The following is a 23,638-nucleotide window of genomic DNA, read 5'->3' as shown; positions in this document are numbered from 1 at the left end:
GTATATAGGCTGAATTATTATTATTATATATAATATGTAAATATTTATAAATACTTAAATACATAGAAAACACACATGACTCAGGAACAAATATCCATGCTTATCACACGAATAAATGCCCTTACCAGGATTTGAACCCGGGACCATCAGCTTCATAGGCAGGGTCACTACCCACTAGGCCAGTCCGGTCGTCGAACAATGCTTTACGGCGCCGTACAATGAATGAGAATGAGAAATCGTTTATTATCTATTAGTGTGTACATCTTTTAGTTCCCGCAGGATTGTGTCAGCTAACTTATGTCTAAAAAGATCTGTATAAGCCGAAGGTGTCATGTCACAAGTGATAAGTTAAGAGATGTTAGTATTTATGTTATATATGTTACACTTATCGATTTAATTTAATTTAATCACAATACAATATGGTAGACTAAGTTATCAAGGACTAAGTTTGGCGATTCAGTTACCACAAAACCCGGGTACATCCTTAAACTACGTCCACAAGAGAGGTATGGGTATTGTGAATCTCATCACGCTCTGTGTGGTAGAGCACAGCACAGCGGATGTCATTCCAGATCTAGAGCAGAGCCCAACTGGAGAAGTACCTCCACCTTACAGAAAACAGCAGCCAAATAACACTAGACCCTACTCATAGTGTTGTGTTCCTGCCGGTAAGGCCAGAGCTTAACGAGGGGGGGCGGGTTTAGGGTCGGCAACGCGCATGTAACTCCTCTGGAGTTGCAGGCGTACATAGGCTACGGATACTGCTTACCATCAGGCGGGCCGTATGAATGTTTGCCACCGACGTAGTATAAAAAAAAAAACGGCAGCGACACAAGCGGTCCTCATCAGTTGTCAAAACTGCGACTACAATATTTTACTTGACTTCGCGTTTTAGTATAATTTTGTTGTGTAACGTGTTACCTTTTCGAAGAACTCTCTATTTCTCGCATCCTTCGCTTTCCTCTTCTGCCCCTGCTCTATCCTCTCCACCCTTCTCGCCCACTCCACTGCCCGCTTACTGTACTCTTCTGCTAACGCGTCTTCTCTCTGAAACAACAAACATAATATATAAATGTACAGTTCCAGTAAGAATACATTTCGTCAACAATCTCGTTTAATGAAACTCATTGATTTATTGCAGACCATTCTAAATCCTCTCAAAGAATTGGATTGTCACGTAAAACACTTTATTGTACAGAAAGAAACATAAAACTGGAAAGAACATACATCATTTGTACAGAGGCGAACTTATCCCCTTCAGGGATCTCTTCCAGTTAACCTTTGAGACATGCAGGTTCTGCAAGGAATCAGAGGAGACTGCAATGCACATTCTCTGTTCCTGTGGACCACTAATGTCTAAAAGAAGTACCCACTTAGGGCGGCACGTATTGCAACCCTATGAGGTACAAAACATTACGGCCCAAAGAATCTGGAATTTCCTGGATTCAACGGGCATCAGTAATGAACTTTAAAGGGCTGTCACAATAGATCACTACCTGGTCGACGTGGCACTCAAAGGCCCAAAAACCCCAATAATAATAATAACCTTTGAGAAATTGAGGAAGAATTTGAGCACGGCAGACATCAAAACTGTATTAAACGGCATAAAAGAAAATATTTAAGCTTTGAATAAATTTATAAGTGGAAAAATTACTGCCTTGGCTTTATCCAGAGGCCGTGAGTTCAAGTCTCACCCAAGGCAGAAATTTTTTCACTTTTAAATTTATTCTAAGCTTAATAGCATCGTTCGCAGACGTTTCTGTTTGTTCAAAATTGATTTAGAAAATATTTAAATATTTTATTGATTTAGATCAAGGGGTCTCGGCCCCGAATACGACTTCGTACCTTTTGGCGTCGAGACCCTTGGCCCGTGGGGTCCGAATGCATCTACACTGTTCAAGGAATTATCCAAAAAAATAGCAGACGCTACCGGTGATCGTAGAGTTGGCAGCTTCCTCGCACAGAGAATAAGTATTGCGATACAACGAGGAAATGCTGCCAGCATCTACGGCACCATGCCGCAGGGGGATAGTTTTTAATTATTTATTTTAAGATTAGTTTTATTTATTTTTAGATTTAGATTTTAAGTTTTATATGTATTATGTTGTGTTTATAAATACTTAGATTATGTTAAATGTTTCATTTTCATTTCCTAAAAGGTAGGAAATTAACGTGCACGAACGTGTCTTGCTATTTCAGTCAATCTCGATACAAAACGTACTGAGGTTGATTGAAGTAAAATGACAAATACGAATTATTCAGAGTAAAAACGATGGGAAAGGATTATTCACTACATCGGTACGCTAATACTTGGACCCGGGTACGTCCTTAAACTACGTCCGAAAGAGAGGTATGGGCATTGTGAATGTCATCTCGCTTTGTGTGGTAGGGCACAGCCAGTGGATGTCATTCCAGATCTAGAGCAGAGCCCAACTGGGGAAGTACCTCCACCTTACAGAAAACAGCAGCCAAATAACACTAGATCCTACTCATAGTGTTGTATTCCTGCGGGTGAGTAAGGTTGCCAGAGCTCAACGAGGGGGGGCGGGTTTAGGGTCGGCAACGCGCATGTAACTCCTCTGGAGTTGCAGGCGTACATAGGCTACGGAGACTGCTTACCATCAGGCGGGCCGTATGCTTGTTTGCCACCGACGTAGTATAAAAAAAAAAAATACTAATGATGTTGCCCGTATTACAATTTTACAGACGTATCGCTCATATGTATTAGTAAGTGTTTACCTTCTCAGCTTCCAGCCGTAGCCGCCGAACATGTTCGACGAGCCGTTTCTTGAAGCCACGATGCTTGCGGATGTTCTCGTGGTACACCTCGGTGTCCTGGGGCTGGTTGTATAGCGGGTATAACACTGGTGGACCCAGATGGGCTAGAACTGCATGAGCTGACGCCGCCTGAAATTTAAGAAAAAACTAATAATTATTTTGGATAATGTCATACTAACGCATTCACTGCTGATAACGCATGTTTTTTCATTACTTTCACCCGCTGCCTTGAACGCGTTAGTTTGTATATTTAGCGACTTTCGCCCAGTGGCCTTTGACGCCTATGAAGGGTTAAAACCCGACCCGAGTATGTCCTTAAACTTCGTCCAAAAGAGAGGTATGGGCAGTGTGAATGTCATCTCGCTTTGTGTAGTAGGGCACAGCACAGCGGATGTCATTCCAGATCTAGAGCAGAGCCCAACTGGGGATATACCTCCACCTTACAGAAAACCGCAGCCAAATAACACTAAACCCTACTCATAGTGTTGTGTTCCTGCCGGTGAGTAAGGTTGCCAGAGCTCAACGAGGGCTTGTAGCTCCTCTGGTGTTGCAGTCGTCCATAGGCTACGGAGACTGCTTAACATCAGGCGAGCGGTATGCTTGTTTTCCACCGACGTAATATAAAAAAAACATTATAGTGGTACATGATCACTACCCACCATAACAAACTTTAAACTTAGTATCAGTGGTTCTGGACCAGTAACCCACCTTTTTCCGATTCTCCGCGTATATGTTCTGCGCGAGACTCCGATGCCGCGGTGGCGCCTCCTCCGGCTCGGCAGCGGCCGCAGGCTTGGTGGCGGTCTGCTCCAGCTCCTCCTGCTTCTTCTTAAGCTTCGCCAGCATCGCTTCTGACAGCGCCATCTCTCGGTCCACCTGGAATGAGGGAAACATGCGTTTGTTAGTAAAGTTTACAAGCAATTACTACAGTGATTACCAGAAATAGGAAGAGAACCTTAAATTGTAATTCTTCGTAAAAACATATATAAGATGACAGTAGAAATTTGGATCTAAAAGTAGGGCCCCATTCAGACGGATCAAGACCTTGTGGAATCACTTATGTTGAAGCTGGTTAAGTTAGGTTAAGATGGTATTTGCAACTGACGACTCCAAAGAGACACGTACCTTTGAGATCTGCTGTATGAGCTCATCCTTGGTGGTTCGGAAGCTCTGCTCCTCCACCGTGGGCTCGGAAGGGGGGTTGGGAGATAGCACCTCCACCGCCCCGTAACTATTCACCGGTTCCTGAAAAACAAAACATGTGCATCAGTAAAGAATCCTTTTGTAGATTTTCGAAAGGATGATGACGATCGGGCAGTCAAAAGGGCTTACATGAGTCGACCATCTGTACGCCGTCCTGTTAATCATCCTAAATATCGTTGGGCGGATAGAGTGGAGGCAGATCTCCGTGAGCTCGGCGTCAGCGAAAGCTGGCGCGAATCCGCTCTGGACCGAGCAAAGTGGCGTGCTATTGTGTTGGAGGCCTAGACTCATTTTGGGTCATCGCGCCAGCCAAGTAAGTTGTACATACAACATAAGTATTCGATATCCTTCCTCAATGTATGGAACAAAAATTAACTTATTTTATTTGTCACACTTGTTTTCCTGACGTAATAAAGATTCTAGAGGTAATTTAGGTCTAAGTTGGAACCCGGCGACGTGTCACGACTGTAGACGTCGTGTCGCGGCAACGTGTCGTCATGTACTGATCTGCGGTCGGGCGACGTGTTGTCTGCCGCTCGGCGACGCGTCGCTGCCTTCATGTCGTTTACTACGAATGGTATTTTATAGAAACCAGTCGTGTCGCAGAGACGTGTCGTCTGCAGTCCCAACACGGGTTCCAACTTGTACCTGTTAAGAAATGTCTATCTTTCTGTCTGCTACTAAACATTTGTAACAAGCCTTAGCTTCTAGCCGCAGTAGCCGCTCACAAACGAGAAACGATTTTTGAAAATACATTAAAATACAATGGAATGTAAGGCCATTTTTCTAGCCTTTGGACGCTAGAATTTAAGTATACATTACACAACTAATATAATAAAAACGTATTTTAACTGATTTACAAGATCGAAATGATCCCGTAAATTCTCCGAAAACAACATTTTGTACGGATCACTAAAAATCAACCTCGGCTAGTGTTAAAAAATACTTAAAAACATTTAACCTTTTCGATGCCGTGTCAAACACAAAAGCTGTCACTCGGACGCCACGTCACAGAAGTGTCAAAACTGTTAAACTTTATGCATATGCACGTAGTTCTATGTTGCTCTGCGGTCTGTGACGAAATAATCCACCCGTAGCGTCGGGATATATCCGTCGTTGGTATTGAAAAGGTTAAGTCTTGCTTGAGTGTCATTGGATATTAGATAATCCTTCATAATTTTCTTATATCTCAAAATAACATAGCGAAAATGTCTTTCAATATTCAATCATTCAATAATAAGTGACACTAAAGCTTTTTCTAATTGCAGTCCTAAAAAATAACACTCAATTATATTTCGTCACTTCATTTTTCAGATATAATTTTATATTAACCATGTAGTTTCCCTATTGTACAGATAGCATCGCACATATTTAAGAGTAACTATTTTGATTAAAACTGTGAAAAACAACTTCCGCCCACTTCCGGTTACTGGTTACCTGCATGCGGCGACCGCTGCGCTCTTCAATAGTACATTGTTTTTATACTACACTACCCACATAAATATAATATTAATACATTGGGTAGGTATAACTTGTCTCTAAAAGTGGGAATTGCTACGTGTACGTACGTCAATAATGTTATGGGCAACTTTGGTTTACTCCTATATTAAATCGCATAAAAAAGAGTCAACCAAATGAATACTTATATCAAAATATACCTATTTATAATATCAGTTTTAAGAATCTTTATTTCTCAAAATAAGATATAACAAAACTTGATATAAATGAGTAATTGTCATGGTCGCTTATTGGCGATGCCAGTAAGTACTTATTTACTATCTGTTTGAAAATTAGATTTTTTCTTAAAGTTATACCGGATAATTAATTCAATTGAATCATTGAATTATAATAAGTACACTTACTTCAATTGAATTAGAGGAAGACGAGTTTTTTCATCACAATTTACTAGAACAATTTGCAAGAGCTCAGTGTCAAGCACCACTAGAGTACCATCCATCTGAGTTAATCAGAATATGGTTTTCTCTTCATTTTGGCGAGTTGCACATGTTAAGATATTTTGTTCGCATCTCTCACAGATATTGAGTGTTTATTTTTATGGTTGTAAATAATCGGTAACTAGGTAAATACCTATTCATATATTTATTTAATTTTATTAAAACAACAAGACGATTACCCTCTGATTATCCTTTAAAGGATTACCCCTCAGATTACTACTTAAATAACTAAATAATTAATTAGGTAATAGAAATCGTATAAAATAAATAAATAAATGTATGGTTCAACTCTCATGTGTCTGTCGCGGTACTCTTTCAGCCATCATTAATGCGATGGTACTATGCAATACGTTCACTAGACTTAAAAAAAACTCAAAACGGTTATGCAATACGTTTTTGCTAAGTTTAAAATATATGTACATATACATTTAGTATTATAATTAATATAGTCATTCATAAAATTAAGACCGAATCACTAAATATAATATTTGTTTTCTAAACTCACAATACAACCACAGTAGCAATACAGCAAATACATTTTCTAGTTTATTATGTCAGTTCTATAAGTGTATTTTTTTATACATTATAAAAATATACAACATTACGTCTCAGTCTTTCGTTACCGACAGAGCGAATATTTGGATAAAATAAAAATAGAGGGCATTTGAGATTTGATGCTTAATACCTGAAATACTGTGGATTGTTATTGTTATCGTGGTTGATTGCTGTGCTGGTTTAGTTTGCGCTGAGAGAATAGCAGCTACAGCACCGATATTTGTGCAAATATGGTCAAACGTGTCATGTTGTCATTGATATAAAAAAAAAAAAAAAGTTCATCTTATTTATGTTTATTTAAGTGAAAAGACTTACTGGTCATGTTTGTTGTACGCTGACTTTACCTACTCAGGTGTAACTGGTTATTATTAACTAAGCACCGTAATACGAGTAGCTCGAATATACATAAGGTATATAAAATCAATTTATAAATATGTATATTCTGATGTCATTAATGGGCCTCGGCCCTTGCCCTATTTATTGTATGCAATATGAGCGCAATAATAAACATTTGAATTTGGGTAAATTCTAATCTTCTATAAGAAATAACTTCGAAAGTTGAGTAGTAGTTATAGTAGCCTTATAAATTTATTTTTTCATAACTTAACCGAAATCATATGGAATTATGCACGTTCATATATTTCTTATATTTCAAGAACATGATGGATTTTTACATATGATAATATCCAAAGTATATTTCTTCTTGAATAGATCAGAGATTTTAACGAATTTCAATGACGTTAGACACGTTTTGGAGAAAAGTAAAATAAAAAACTATTCTTTTTAAGTTAAAAATCTTAAAACGCGCTAGGCCGCGTAAGTCTTTGTAGGCCGTTGTGTCACTATTCGTTCAGCAGGAGCTGCTGTAAGCCAACATGCGTGTGCATGAGCCTAATAACTGAATTTTCTCATTGTCGCCAGCTGCTCAGTGAACACAGCGTATCCCACCCTGTCTGGAGGTAACGCTGGGTTGTATCGTTAACATAAATTAGGTCTTATTTTAGTTATTACTCTTAGACAAGTCTAAAGTTGATATCAATAGTAGTACCGTCTGTCTTCTTTAATTCCGTATCGCGGACAAGGACCGCTAGTGAACTTTCATACATTCATAAAAGGACGTTTTATGAATTAATTCTACTTTTTGTAATCGAATTAAACTGAATGTAAAGTAGACCACAAAGTGTATAGAATCTTAGTGAATTATGTTTCAGTGTGAACAACAAATTGAAACGTGATTATTAGGCTTTGTTTTGATATCCTAATAGGCGTATTACAATATATATATATCATGTGTACATACCTAATATGTACTTTTTATTTTGAACCTACATACCTAAACTTTCTTTATGCTTTTAAACAAGGCTTTATAACTCAATTGGCATAGTATACTTGTGTATAGTACACATGTTATGTCCTGAACTTGGTCTGCAGTCTACGCAGGTGGGCTACTCTGCGCAGGTGGGATACAGCGATAATAACTTCAATTACTTGATGGCTTAAAACACAACCCGTTAGACAGTTGTTCGCTAAAGCATTGATTTAATTTTGGTTCAATTTAATTTACCATACTTCTGGATTTCTTTAGCAGTCAATTAAAATAGTATCATGTGTTTTCATGGAAAAGGATCATCAGATCGTTTTCTTTTATTACAGAATTGGTTAAAGTTAAACGATTGCAGAAATACGGTTTTAAATCATATAACTCAAAATATAGTACATTTGGGACACTAACTTAATACAACTTATCAAAATAAATCCCTAGAAATTGAAAATAAATAAATTCAGATCAAAATAAATCCCTAGCACCTGAAAATAAATAAATTCTAGCCATTAACTTATATAATCTAATAATTTGAAATATTAAACTATAATAATTATTTATAACTTTTTAATTGTTTTTCCACCCATTTGTGTTTATTATAATAACTGTTTAAATATCACCTTGATTTTGAAACGTGAACTATAATATAAATATCTCATACCAAGGATACTAACTGCAAATACAATAGGTCAGATAAAAAAAAAAAAAAAAATACAAAATATTTCGGTTTATCACCATGGTTAACATTAACAAATAAATCTCACCCGAATGACTTATTTTACTTCGGACTAAGATAGATATATGTTTTTAGTGTCTCACTATGATGTTTTTTAATAATATATTTCTAATGTTAGTACGGTGTATACGTAACGTATAGTAATTAAAATAAAAATCCTGCGGTCATTGGCATGGCATATAAATTGAGAAGTTTTTTTTTTTTTCTATGTGGTGTGGGGAGTTAGAAGGAACGTCTTAACTTAAACTAGACACTCAGACAGCCAAAGCTTTTGTCTTATTTCAACCAAAACTTATATCTCTAAACATCTACATGGTTAATATAAAATTATATCTGAAAAATGAAGTGACGAAATATAATTGATGATCAAACGAACTTCTTGAAGTGAAGTTCGATCGATATTATATGAGTCACTTCATTTGAAGATATAATATAAGGTCCCACCCACCCTGGAACCCTGATATAAGTTTTGGTTCTTGCCTTCTCTAAAAATAATGAAGAGCGCAGCGGTCGCCGCATGCAGGTAACCAGTAACCGGAAGTGGGCGGAAGTTGTTTTTCACAGTTTTAATCAAAATAGTTACTCTTAAATATGTGCGATGCTATCTGTACAATAGGGAAACTACATGGTTAATATAAAATTATATCTTCAAATGAAGTGACTCATATAATATCGATCGAACTTCACTTCAAGAAGTTCGTTTGATCATCAATTGAGAGCTCACGATAAAGCACTTGAGTTCTTTTCAACACAATTAAAATGTTTTGGTACAATCGGCCTTCAGCGTTGTTTACCCGCCCGTAATGACATAACCAAATTAACATGTCCATTGACATCTTGACATTGGCATTATTAAAATCGAGAGGTATTGTGTACGTAGTACAGTCGCCATGAGATATATCGGAGCGGCCAAGGTGCTCACCAATATCTGAACACGCCTCTATTGTCAAGGCGTTAGAGTGCGTGTGAAATATTTTGAACACCTATGCCTATAGACTGTACTTATTTATTATTTACTTATTTATTTAAGAAACAAACAGTCTTTTATAGTTATATATAACAATCTACCACTACTCTGTCTGTCGTCGGTTATACTCTGTATCTTTAGGTATTTAAATGAAAGTAAACAAAATCTACCCTCAAATGGCTCCTTAAACCAGTTGACTGACTTACTTTGACTTACATGATCAAATAATGTAGGTTAAAGTTAGGTTGATCAGTGACAGATCCAGGCGGTTTTGTATTTGGCTGTTTAACCAATAAATGTTATAACTACCCGAAAATGTACAAATTGTTCATTTACTTTTATTTAAATACCTAAAGATACAGAGTATAGCTTGACACAGTAATCCAATTAGGTACACTGATACCTGTTCCTATTACAGATATACCATGATATGAAAGCACCTAGTAGTCACCCACTGCCGAAAACTTCGCAGCTCTAAGTTTCTGACAAACTCACTAGTGGCTCGGTAAGCTGTAGACCTCATGATTAAAAAATATCCAAACATTATTCAATAAAAAAAAATAACTCTTATAACTGCTCACAAAATTTCACGAGAATCGGTTGAGAAACGTGACCTGTAGTCAGACATCCGGATATACGAAAGAATTTTTGCCCAAGATGAAACGGAGACCTTGGCTAACGTTCGGTCAATAACCCTAAGAGTTACATAGGAGTTTGGCAGCTTCTAAATTCTAATCCAGTTGTCGTAGAAGCTTCTCCCTATGTTAGAAGGTCAGATTTCAGTTCATTTCAAACTAGTCGGTGTTGGTTTAACTTGTCGTACGGACCCCGTCCATCTTTGGCATGCATGCGGGAAATTAAGAAAGCTCTTAGGCAAGGTGCAAAGACTCTCCTTTTACTTTCGTATCAATAATAAATGAATAAAAATAAATTAAGCTAAATGTCACGTCCTCAGCCATTGGTGGGTGCCTAAAAACTCAAAAAAAAAGGAAACATTTCCGTCCCTCAATTGAAAAAAAAAACTTCCGGCTGTCAAAACTTGAAAGTCATTCCCAGTATGACTGTGACTTTGTTTCTCGTGTTTTGTGTCCGTTCAGGGTCGGTTACGAGGGTCAGAACACGGTCATGGTCTTGCCCTTGGTTAAACTACTGTGCTGTGCATGTACTGTGTTCTGTGTTGCTTGCATTTAGGGCTGCCATCCGTCCGGGTTTTCCCGGATTTGTCCTAGTTTGGAGGCCGTCCGAGGGCCGTCCGGGGGGGGTGTCAAGAAGTGTCCGGGGAAAACCCGGACACTTTTCATGTAAGGAAGCACATTAAAATTACATGTAAAATTAAAGGTCTTGTTTTTAAAAATATTATTTTCGGACTCGTCCGGGGAAAAAATGCGATTTACGCTAAATGTTCGGGTTTTTTTTAATCTTTGTCCGGGTTTGGCGAAATTAAAGATGGCGACTGGATCTATCGAGAATGAAGGGGCAGCTCTACTTGCATTCGCCAAATTACGTACAATTATTATTCGGGAGTTCGTCGATTGTTTTAAATTGGTTTTATAAGAATCTTGTGTTCAATTGGTCAAGTTGTACTACTTTGTTTAGGGTGCGTGCATGAATTGTAGACGGCAGCGCAGAAGCCGCCTATTAAGAGGCTGTCAATACCTACAGCGCGCACACTGTCTATTTCTATCGGAGTAAATGAGATAGCACTGTCGCATGTTACTGGGCCTGGGCAAGGGAATAATAAGAAAAATATTTAAATAAAAAAAAGTGGATTATTAGTGTAATATTTTACTCAACCACGGTTTAGATATAAATGTTTTGAAATTGTGATTTTAATTGCAGACCCATAAGTCAAAACAATAAAGACATAGAACCGTTTAATTGTGATTTTAAGACCAATCTTTGCAATTATTTTCTATCGAGCCGATTTCGTTCAATCATGTATCGAGTTAATCGAGTACAACTACGGTCTTTGAAATATAATTAATATCAACATATATTTTTCTTACTTGACTAAAACAAATAGTCTTTCTTAAAAAACCGTTTAAGTAACATCAATTTCAAGGACATTGGGTGTTGACAGCCTATTAATTGGCGCGAGCATTTTGTCATGTTTCCATTTTTAGATTTAAGCCACTAGATGGCAGACCCTACTAGAGACAGACCAAGACAAGTTGGCAGCAATTTTTATAGCCCAGACGGTGCAAGGGACGACGTCGTAATTTCATTATTATTATTATTTGTATGTCTTTCCCATCACGGAACAATGGTCTTCCGGACCTTTGGGAGGCGTGCGCGGAGCCGAAGCCAACACGTAGAGGCCCTTTTGACACTTTAATGAAATGTAAGGGGTACACCTAGCGGATGTTGCCCTTGCCCGTGTCATGGGACGCACGCAGAGGCAGCACCCGCCAGAGTGTAAGGACTATTTAAGGGTTGATGGAATCTAAAATGAACTGGGCTATTGGGTGAAAGCGATGGAGTAAATACTGGGCTATGGGATAAAAAACCGGACTCCTACATTATTATTATTTATTTATTATTTATTGTTGTACAGCATAACAGTATATACTAAGTCACTGCAAAACTACAAACAAATTGAAACATATATAAATTCATAGAAGTTTGATGTCTAAAATAACACGTGCACCGTGTGAACTATCAAAATGGCGGCCAACTTATCTTGGTTTGGTCTGTGCGAAATAGGGCCAGCGTGAAGTGTAGGCTTAAGGTGCAGTTCCGAGCCAAGCGACACTGACGCCACTAACGCCGCGTTATTATCGCCGCGACAGAGCGATAGTACAAGGTTCCATATAAATACATGACGGCGTTTACATGTTTTCTCTTTATTGAGCTTACTGTGGGACTTAGTCAATTTGTGTACTAATGTCCTATAATATTTATGTATTTCTTTATTTAATTTAGGTCACGATGGCAGACTCTGTAACACGCACGGTCGGGAACATATATTAATTTGTATGGAAATTCAATACGTAATACAGTAAGCGACTAATTTACATGGAAACATTATAAATGAATTCATTCTTAAAGTAGCCACACAATTTTACAACTGGGTGTGCTGTACGCTCAAAGAATTTCATTTTAGTACCATTTTGTAACTTGTCACAGTGAGAATTAATAACATGAGGTAATTAATAGAATTAGACGTTACGTTGCAGAAATCCATACTAATTAAAACAAAAAATATTACTTTACTTGGACCCGGGTACGTCCTTAAACTACGTCTAAAAGAGAGGTATGGGCATTGTGAATGTCATCTCGCTTAGTGTGGTAGGGCACAACCAGAGGATGTCATTCCAGATCTAGAGCAGAGCCCAACTGGGGAAGTACCTCCACCTTACAGAAAACAGCAGCCAAATAACACTAGTCCCTACTCATAGTGTTGTGTTCCTGCCGGTGAGTAAGGCCAGAGCTCAACGAGGGAAGCGGGTTTAGGGTCGGCAACGCGCATGTAACTCCTCTGGCTTTGCTGGCGTACATAGGCTACGGAGACTGCTTACCATCAGGCGGGCCGTATGCTTGATTGCCACCGTCGTATTATAAAATTTTTTTAAAAAGAAACCTTATCCGCGAAAGAATAATGTGCTAGTCAATCAGTGCTAACACTGCTAACCCGTTATGCTTACCTGCGTATTTTTACATAAAATTAATTATTATATTTATTTAAGTTTTTTTGGCGGTGGGAGGGTAGGAACATTAATTACATAAAAAAACGGGTCAAATGCGAGTCGCACTCGCGCACGAAGGGTTCCGTACCATTATCTATAAAAACTGCAAAAAAAAATATGTTTGTTGTATGGGAGGCCCCTCAAATATTTATTTTACTCTAATTTGTTGTATTGTGAATAATGATAATTTTAATTAAGAGCAATTTTAAATGATTATGTTTATATATTTTTGTACAATATTTTATGATAGACATTTATACGATTTAGAATTAAGACATGTTAAAATTGATTATGAGCCTTGTAGCTTGAAATAAATGAATTTTATTCTATTTATGTATTTATTTATTTTATTTTTTTTATAATTTTTAGTATTTGTTGTTATAGCGGCAACAGAAGTACATCATGTGTGAAAATTTCAGCCGTCTAACTATCACGGTTCATGAGATACAGCCTGATGACAGACGGACGGACGGACGGACAGCGGAGTCTTAGTAATAGAGCACGGAACCCTAATAAAAAAAGATAATATTAAAACCTTTAGAAACGCTGATATATTAAGCGCTGGTAGCTGGTAGCCTAGCGGTAGAGCGTGCGTGCGCCTTGCAATCCGGGGGTCGCGAATTCAAACCCCGGCTCGTACCAATGGGTTTTTAGGAACTTATGTACGAAATATCATTTGATATTTACCGGTCGCTTCTCGGTGAAGGAAAACATCGTGAGGAAACCGGACTAATCCCAATAAGGCCTAGTTTACCCTCTGGGTTGAACGGTCAGATGGCAGTCGCTTTCGTAAAAATTAGTGCCTATGCCAATTCTAGGGATTAATTGCCAAGCGGACCCCAGGCTCTCATGGCAAAATGCCGAGGCAACGCGAGGAAGATGATGATGAGAAACACATAATATCTCCACGTGTAAACCATTTTCATTGCTATTCGTTTTGTAATCTGACTTCCGTGTCAACCTTGACCGGGTCACAGTTATCTCTTATCAGTAGGTCGGATTGTCGTAAGTGTCGTAAGTCGTAACTATCAGTTTCGTAACAAAACTGTAACCAACGATATACAATTTTTCCGTTTTGCAAACAGGCTAAGTAGAAAGTGATACACATTCTCAGTTTCATGGCGAAACTTATCTTATACCTTTAAACGAGCAATTCTTGTATATATATATGTATATAATATTTCTGTGATCTCGGAAACGGCTCTAACGATTTCGCTGAAATTTGGTATATGGGGGTTTTTGGGGGTATACAATCGATCTAGATTAGTCTTATGTTTGGGAAAACGCGTGTTTTCGAGTTTTCATGAGTTTTTCTTTCGACGCAGAATATGGTCGCTAATTTCGTGTTGCCGGCCACTGTCCGTCTGGTCCAGCGGGTTAAGACGCGGACTGCTAAACGAGTGTTACGGGTTCGAATCTCGCCCGGTGACTAAATTTTGTTTTTTTTTTTATATGTTCAAGTTTATGTATAATTTTTTAATTTTTATTGTTTTAGACAAGTTTAATTTAGTAAATAGTTATAACCGAGCAAAGCTCGGTCGCCCAGGTACTGTTGATCTTAAGTGCAAGGTGTTTTTCGATGATTATTATAATATACACCGTGTTTTTATTGAATTCCGTTAACTCTGGCGTATGGGTAAGTACGTTTAACCCTTTTCCAGGCATAGTACGATTTATCGACCACATACGCGCCATTAGAATTTCAACTTTAGCATTCCGATTTAAGGTTCAAATTAGATTACACTTTCAGGAAATGTGACTTGTCTTCAAATTAATCATCAAAGCTGGATTAATTGGAATATATTTGAATTTTTTGGTAAAACCTTGTAGATTAGTGCGACCTGGACTTTTCCAGGTTAAGGAAACTAAATGCCATATTTAATTTAAAAAAAAAAACACATTTTATTTTTATAAGTTATTAAATGTAAATTCTATCAATTCTAGGTATCTCTGGTTGACTGGTAGAGAATGCCATTTGGCATTAAGTCCGCTATTTGTACATTGTATGTATATATTTTGTGCAATAAAGTTTAAATAAATAAATGTTGCATATAGCGTTGTTGTAACACGGGCATTACGTTTAATTTAACCAAACAATTGAAAACAATGACATAACAATGTCATTTCGAGGGTGAATCAACTTTTTTTGTTTTGTTATCCTGTCCCGTTGTCCAAGGGACAACAGTGGCACAGTTTGTTTGAAGAGACGTTGTATGCCGTTCTATTAACATGCTTAGTAGGGGGCCCATTATGGACATTGGTTATAACGACCACAAAAACGCAAGTTTAATACATTTAAGTACCATAAAATCAGTATTTCAATGAACTTTTGTCCCCTGGACAACTAATCGTAACCATGGCAACGAGTGACGCTAAAAAGTTGATTCTCCCTCGAACATCAATCGTCCGAGATAGTATTTACGTTTAGTAGCAAATGTACACACTCGTACTAAACACTAATCAATGTGTAAACAGGCCCTAAGGCAAGTGTATACTCTCGTGAGAGCCTTATAAGATAAAAATAAATTATTGATTATCTCCGAAATGGAGTTAATTAGAATACCGGTGTCTTTGAGAAAGTTAACTTAATTTAAGCTCAAGAATGCACCCTTGACGAACGGTTACAGTTTATGGGTGAATTTGTAATGATTAATGATCAATGCATTAACGTTTCGGCCAACACTGCATGGTATTTGACCTGGTTACTGATCACACCTAATGTAAATTAGGTGTTCTATGTAAAGCGGCCGGCGTGAGCGTCAAGCGTGCGTTTCGTGACCTTACGTTAGGCCACGGACTGGACGCAAGCGGCGCGCGGCGCGGCGAGCGTCAAATAAAGGCCATACATTGCCGCCAGTCTGCTTGCGCCCAGACCGCAGCCTTAGGGATGACTCGAAAACTCACCCTAGTATCGACCCTGAGCGGCTGGTGACGCTCGGCGGTGAGGCGGATCTTCTTGAAGGGCGGTGGGTCCGCGGGCGGGGGGTGGTGCGCGGGCGGCGCGGGCGGGGGGAGGTAAGCGGTGCCCAGTAATGACATGCGGTTGCCCGCGCGGTATTCGCCGACAGCGCCGCCGCCGCGGTAGGTGCTGTCCCTGGAACTGTTGAAGGTATTGTTAATATTATAGAATAAAAAAATATTTTGGGAGGGTTCTTACACAGTGCCCCAGACTATGAATACATACTTAGGCACAAAGATATCATCCAACAGGGGCAAATATTACGTGATGAACATACAAATAAATGCCTTTACCGAGATTGGAAACCGGGACCTCCTGCTTATTAGGCAGGGTCTCTTGACTACCGACTACGGTTAAAGGTTATCAATTGAACTAAGCCCAGCCGCAACGGCCGGTATCACATTGCGTTAGTGACGTTAGTTCACGGCCTCAGTGGAGTCTGTGGCGAGCGTCCAGCGGAGCGGGCAGCGTCAAAGTAATCTGAACATGCAAACACGACAACCCGCAACATGCCCCGCTTGAGCGTCCACTCTGCACACTTACATTTGGTCTTCGGTTGACTTCGTACGTTGCGTCAAGCGTCAAATTATATGGGAACAGCCACATATAGCTTCTAACATTACAACTGGAGTGCACCTGCGTGTCTACGCAACTAGTTGAAACCGTGCTTTACACATTTCGTATGGTCTAGTCTTCGGGAGGCATGAACAATTACAGCTTTTATAACCTAAAAACTAGCGTACAACTTTAAAAGGATCGGCTTTGCACTTACAGTTAAGGCGGCTCGACAAAGGAATCTCATTAATTATCTACCTCATTAGTGGAACAATAATTGCAGTAAATAGCAAACACAATAAAAATCTTAATAACATAATCGTCGGAATTTCTCAGAAAACACGGTCGTTATTATTTCAGTCATTAAATCATTCTAGATTTAGATTAACTCATCGACTTATTGTGGTGTTAATAATTTGTTTGTTGGCAATAATTTATTCATTGAATCGTCAGTTTCTGTTATGCGGGTAGGGATATTTAAATTGAATCGACACTAGGCAGGTTGGCGTTATGGAAATGTATTTAAAATTGATATGTAACTGTATTTATTTTGCACAGCTAAATTTGATTACATGCGTTATCGTAAAATCGTCACAAAACAGGAATTGTATCAGGTTCGTCACAATTGTAATAAAAAAATACACAAATCTATATTAAACTTGGAGCAAAGGTAAAGGATAGGTAGGTACAGTCACAGTCTAGAACAGGGGACTCCATACTTTTTTACCTGAGGGCCATATTGCACCTCAGAAACTTTCGCACCGGCCACCACCGGCTTTTGGGCCGGAAAGGGGTCTGGTTGTTGCTGTTAAGGGGCCCACTGATTAACAGTCCGGCGGACTGTTAATTAGTGGGCCCCTTTAGGAACAGTTCCCAATAAATCCGCCTGGAGCCTGGCATCCGTTTAGCAACCTCCCGCGGACCGGACCGTGGGTTGTTGTCGCGTTGGGTGTCCACGGACTCCACGGGCCGGATTGGAACGCCTCGTGGGCCAGATTTAACCCGCGGGCTGGGGTTTGGAGACTCTTGGTCTAGAATATCGACCAGCACAAAGCGTCAGAAATAGATGCACCCAACTTTATTGACGTTACGGTAGTGTTAGTAAAATATTTAACTTATAGATATGTTTGGCGTTTTATCCATATGAATATTTTAGATCACTAGATCTGCATAACATCTAGAAAAAAATACAAATATATATATATGCTCCGTATATAAGCTCGATAGCCGATACGTCATCGAAGAGACTAGGTATTATTGTCTAGATTGTTTCTAGTCTAGAAAAATGGAATGTTAAAAATTATTCTTTTAATTTTCTTTCTGCTAAATTGGAATCTAGGATCCCCTCTTCACTTTTTGCCAAAACTTTGACCTTTTGTGAAAATGTTTAACTTCAACTGTATGTTACTGAGAAGTTAGTTGTTGAAAAAAAGTTAATTGACCTGGCGAAACCGAAGGTCTCAGTTATAGCTTAGGCAAAAATTCTTTCGTATGCCCGGATGTGCTCGTCTACAGGTCCCATTTTTCAACCGATCCTCGTGAAATTTGGTGAGCAGGCTCAATAATTACTTAGAATCGTTTTTAGGGTTCCGTAGCCAAATGGCAAAAAACGGAACCCTTACAGATTCGTCATGTCCGTCTGTCCGTCCGATTATGTCACAGCCACTTTTTTTTCGATTCAAGTTTTGGAAATTTTTCAAAAAGGGGTTTCGCGAGGTCAACAGCTCACAGAGCCATTGGCACAGATACAAAAAGATATCATATCTTACACCTTTAAACAAATAGTTCCTGTATATATTTCATAAATTTCATTTATTCGTTGCAACCATGGTATCACAAAATGTTCTTATATTTAAGTAGTCAGTGTCAGTACAAACATATAACACAGTATATTATAGAGACATAAAGATTTCGATGAAACTTGCTATATAGGTGTTTTCGGGAGCGAAAAATCGAGCTAGCTTGGTCTTATCTCTCGGAAAACGCTCATTTTTGAGTTTTAATATGTTTTCCGAGAAAAGCTCGTTCTCCCAGATATCTTATACCTTTAAACGAGCAATTCTTGTATATATATATTTCTGTGATCTCGGAAACGGCTCTAACGATTTCGCTGAAATTTGGTATATGGGGGTTTTTGGGGGTATACAATCGATCTAGATTAGTCTTATGTTTGGGAAAACGCGTGTTTTCGACTAATTTCGTGTTGCCAGCCACTGTCCGTCTGGTGCAGCGGGTTAAGACGCGGACGGCTATTAGAAACGAGTGTTCCGGGTGACTAACTTTTTTTTTTATATATATGTTCAAGTTTATATATATTTTTATGTAGATTATCACCTATACACCACCATATTACAATAAATAGTTATAACCGAGCAAAGCTCGGTCGCCCAGGTACTTTAAAATGATAAGCACTAACTTTTCGATTTCCTCCATTTATATTATTCGGCTTCGATTTACTTCCATTCTCGCAACAGTAACAGTAGAGATATCCTGAACACGTATAACTTGTGTAATATTGTCGCGACACATAGTTTAATAATTTCCATCGCAAAACAACACGTAGCCACACAGATGTCAATTTTGTTTAACTTTTTATTTTGTTTATGGCATCCGGTTGTGTCAATTGTCTATGGTGGACCATAGACCGGTCAACGAATGAGGTTAATCGCGTCAAGCTGAACGTAGATGGCGCAATCGAATAGGAAATGATCTTGATATATTTTTTTTTTTTTTTATATTGACTTGATATTGACAGACAGACGGACAGCAAAGTGATCCTAGTATGAGGGTTCCGTTTCCTTTTGAGATACGGAACCCTAAAAATATATTATATAATATAGGCAACAAAAGCAAAATAAATTTATACTATTTTATTTAGCAGTTTTGCTTTAATAGTATATACTGTTTTCTCGTTTTCCCGTGTAGCTCTCAAATAATACCAGTTTGCTCAACATGTACATCGAACTTTACACAGATAAAATAAAAAGTGAGGAAGCTAAATTAAAACGCGGAACGAATGGACGATCCGCGTAACTCACGCCTGCTGCGTCTGGCGTTTGATAGATGGCGTGAAATGAGCGGGAAAAGGGTAAAGGCCAAGGCCGCCACCGCTGCTACCATACCAACCGCGCGGAACGCGTTAAGTTAGTTTTATAATCATCAACCGTGCTGAGGAAAAGGGGACGGTTAGTTATTATATTTATTATAACATGACACATTAGTACATTACTATTTACTATATAACTAGGGAAATTATTAGTCTTAAATAAAATGATTATAGTGTCAAACAACTTTGTCAGTAGAAAATGGCGCGAAATTAAAGGTTTTTATTAGACAATAACCTTTCCCGCCTACTTTTTTAAATATTTGCCGCTTTTTTACTAGTGACGGAAATGGCTTGACAGACTATATATTAATTTTATAATTTGTGTTTTTTTAAGTGGTCACCTTGCTTTACATAAATTATGAGAAGGATGTATTGTTCACCCTTAGAGTTGGTCAAAGGCGCCTAGCATTTCAAAGATTGCATGTATTCGGTGGTAACAGCGACGATCCGGGTTCGATCCCCGTACGTGAATGCAGATATTACTTTTTTATTTTTTTTGTACTTGAATATCAGTTTTGATTGACTAAGCGAGGGTGAAGACTGTGACGCTCGAGCTAAGCGTATCAATTTCAGCTCGTAGAAAAATGTTTTCTTATGTTTAGTTGTTCTCCCTGCCTGTAAGTCGCATTTCTGAACGGATTTGTGATTTTCTGTGAGCAGTTTCGATAGTTATTATTTTGTCGTTTTTGTTTTTTATTTGTGCTTGTAATCAATAATATAATACTTTTATCAATAATAGTAAACTACATTCCAACCGAGTGTTCCACGACACTCACGCATTTTTTGTTTATAAACTGTAACTGTAAGCGGTGGTGGCAGAGTGGATATGACGTCCGACTTTCAATCCGGAGGTCGTGGGTTCAAATCCTGGCTCGTACCAATGAGTTTTTCGGAACTTATGTACGAAACGTCATTTGATATTTACCACTAGCTTTTCGGTGAAGGACAACATCGTGAGGAAACCTGCACACATCTGCGAAGAAATTCAACAAAGGTGTATGTGAAGTCCCCAATCCGCATTGGGCTAGCGTGGGGACTATAGCCCGAGCCCTCTCGCACATGAGAGGAGGCCTGTGCCCAGCAGTGGGACGTATATAGGCTGAATTATTATTTGTATGTCTTTTCATATCTCGGGACCATGGGGTCCCGGACCTTTGGGAGGCATGCGTGGGGCCGAAGCCAACAGCGCAGAGGCCCTTTTAGACAAATTTGATGTTATGTAATACACCAGCTAGAACCCATTCACGGGCACAAATAGATACCCGTAAATCGGTCCCAGCTGGTGTAGGGGCTATTGTAAATAAAGTGGAGAAGAGGGCCGGTTATGGTGTTGAACTTTGGCTGGTCAAAAGATTGGGCTATTGTTAAGAGATCCGGACACCTGCCATAACAATGCTTAAACACGTTATCGAGGCAGGCGGTGACGCCGCTGACTAGATGGGCCCCTGAAACTGCCGTCGTAAAGACGACCAGGAGCAACACCGGTGTGAGCGGCTCAGGGGTGTCGAGAGGTGTGCGCTGCTTTCTACCCAGTGGCTGATAACAGCCACTGTGCCAACTCGCGTCTTATGCATCTTTCACTTCCACCCCCGGAGCATATAGCTCTAACGACTCCTCTCTGGGCGGCCAATGAAGGCAAGCCAGAGCTGAGAGTCCTGCGGGTCCCCTTGGGGTCCACTCCGACCGACGAAGACACGCCGGAGACGGAGACCCTGACCGACTCTCGGGAGTACTCGGGTCCGTGGGGTCGTTACTCCCCAACAGCTCGCCACTGAATTATTATTATTATTTTATTATTAAACTGTAATACTAATAAACTGGATACGCAATTTTCAAAGCTTACCTTACGTCACCACAGGTCTGAATTTAACAATGAACATTCATTGTTACATAGATTACATAGACCAAGCCGTGATGTAAGAATTGTAAATAAAATTTACAATGACTGATAGGTGAACATATGCAATCGAATAGATAAGAAACATTGTATCTACATTATCCTTGTTTATCGCCAAATGGCACTTTAGATAATAATGAGCGTCGTAAAATTCGTAAACATGCAGTAAAGGAACGTCGAGATATAAAAACATATCATATCATATCATATCATATCATATCATTTATTCCATCTATCTATTAGGACACGCTCAACTATTTCTTGAGGTAGGTTCATTTAGTTTTTTTAAGGGTCGGTTCTCCATATAAACATACTTACGCTCTCATTCTAAAACGACTAGCTAGATTGCTCTGAAACTTTGTACTTATAATAGGATAAGGTATATCTATGCCTGTAATAGGGTTGTTTCCAATTATTTGAAACGCTTATATTACGTTCTATATTAACTAAAAGTTGCCCTCAAATTCAACTTTTATACTAAAAACGGCTTTAAATATGTTAAATTAACAAAATATATTTTGACAGATGCTTTCGCGCCCAAAACGCTCTTTGAAAATTGTGTGACGTCACAGTTTACGGTTTGCCACATAACTACATACACACGTAGAAGATACGAGCAGTTAACTGACATTTGTCATTTGTTGTTTATCGCCTAACTGTCAACAGTGTCAATCCGAGAGTTGTGAAGTCATCAGAATCTTCAATGACGTTTCGAGTTTGGTCACGTGACGTGTGCCAAAAGATATTTTTAATTCAATATTTACAAAAATATGGTCATTACAGGTCCCCTGAAAGTAGTTGAACATGTGCTTATAATCCAAAAGAATTTATTGGGATACAATTCTGCCCTAAGATTTGTAGATGGAAACAACCCTATTAGTTTATATAGCTTCAGATACCATAGTTAAAATATACAGCGAATTTAAGTTTTCCATTCAAAACTTGTTGGAGAACGAACTCCGTTATGGGAAGGTGAAATTCGGCCAAGCTTAACTTGTTGTTGTTTTTTATGGCCTGGATGCTAGCCCTTTTAACCAAATCTCAGAAACAAAACTGAGAAAGGAGAAAACCTTTGCTGGCGCCATCTATGCAAATCTTTGACAGTTGCATTCATTCGTTCAACAATCCATTCAACCATTTTATATGAAGAAAACACCGAAGGAGTATTTAAAATAATGGTAATATTTAAAACAAATGCCAACTAATGCATGAATTATACTTAATATAATATAATGTGAAAGTTTGTATGAACGTTTGTTATTTGATCATACGAAATGGGTGAAATTTGGCATACAAATAGCTTATAACCGAACCCACGCAAAGATTAGTCATATCCTCAGTCAAATTTTAACTGACTTCGTGAGTCACATAACTAATATTATTAAAATTTTACGGTTTCCTTAACGTTATCAAATACATACATATATATCCTCAATGTTACTTCTCGTGTCAAATGCGATCCTTATAACAGTTCTTTGGAGCCTCTTTTCGCTGGGATTCATTTAATAAGTAATTGAACCAATATTTTTTAGCGTATTTTTTATTACTAAATGTTAAATTTCTTCCTTCATAACTTCCAAATAATGTGTACAAACATTTTACATGACAACTACTCCATAGTATATTCCTCCATATAAGTAGGTATACCCCATTTGGCCTTTGAATTGAGAGTTGGCCGACTTACCCCATATTTCCAAATAAAAATATCTTACGCGGATCCCCGCTATTTTTGTTACATTCTGTACATCCTGTATAAATGAACTATCATAGCGACCATCATTCGACGCGAGAAGTATAAATATTTCTTTAAGAGGCTGTCAACACCCAATGTCCTTGAAATTGATGTTACTTAAACAGTTTTTTAAGAAAGACTATTTGTTTTAGTCAAGTACGAAAAATATATGTTCATATTAATTATAT

At 38.5% G+C, this 23,638-nt stretch overlaps 1 protein-coding gene across 1 annotated transcript in view; it reads right to left on the bottom strand.

Moving 5' to 3' along the window:
• The window catches only part of LOC133529297 (bromodomain-containing protein 4B-like), a 111,844-nt gene that overhangs the window by 57,684 nt on the left and 30,522 nt on the right, over positions 1-23,638 (bottom strand). Inside the window, exons 3-7 of the mRNA XM_061866994.1 lie at positions 16,106-16,301; positions 3,904-4,023; positions 3,487-3,654; positions 2,740-2,907; positions 922-1,047 (exon numbers count right to left, since the gene is read on the bottom strand). Coding sequence (XP_061722978.1) covers positions 922-1,047; positions 2,740-2,907; positions 3,487-3,654; positions 3,904-4,023; positions 16,106-16,301 — 778 coding nt within the window. The remainder of the gene's footprint in view (positions 1-921; positions 1,048-2,739; positions 2,908-3,486; positions 3,655-3,903; positions 4,024-16,105; positions 16,302-23,638) is intronic.

Source organism: Cydia pomonella, chromosome 20 (assembly GCF_033807575.1).
Source record: "Cydia pomonella isolate Wapato2018A chromosome 20, ilCydPomo1, whole genome shotgun sequence".
Classification (NCBI taxonomy): Eukaryota; Metazoa; Arthropoda; class Insecta; order Lepidoptera; family Tortricidae; genus Cydia; species Cydia pomonella.
This window is presented reverse-complemented; position numbering and strand designations above follow the sequence as displayed.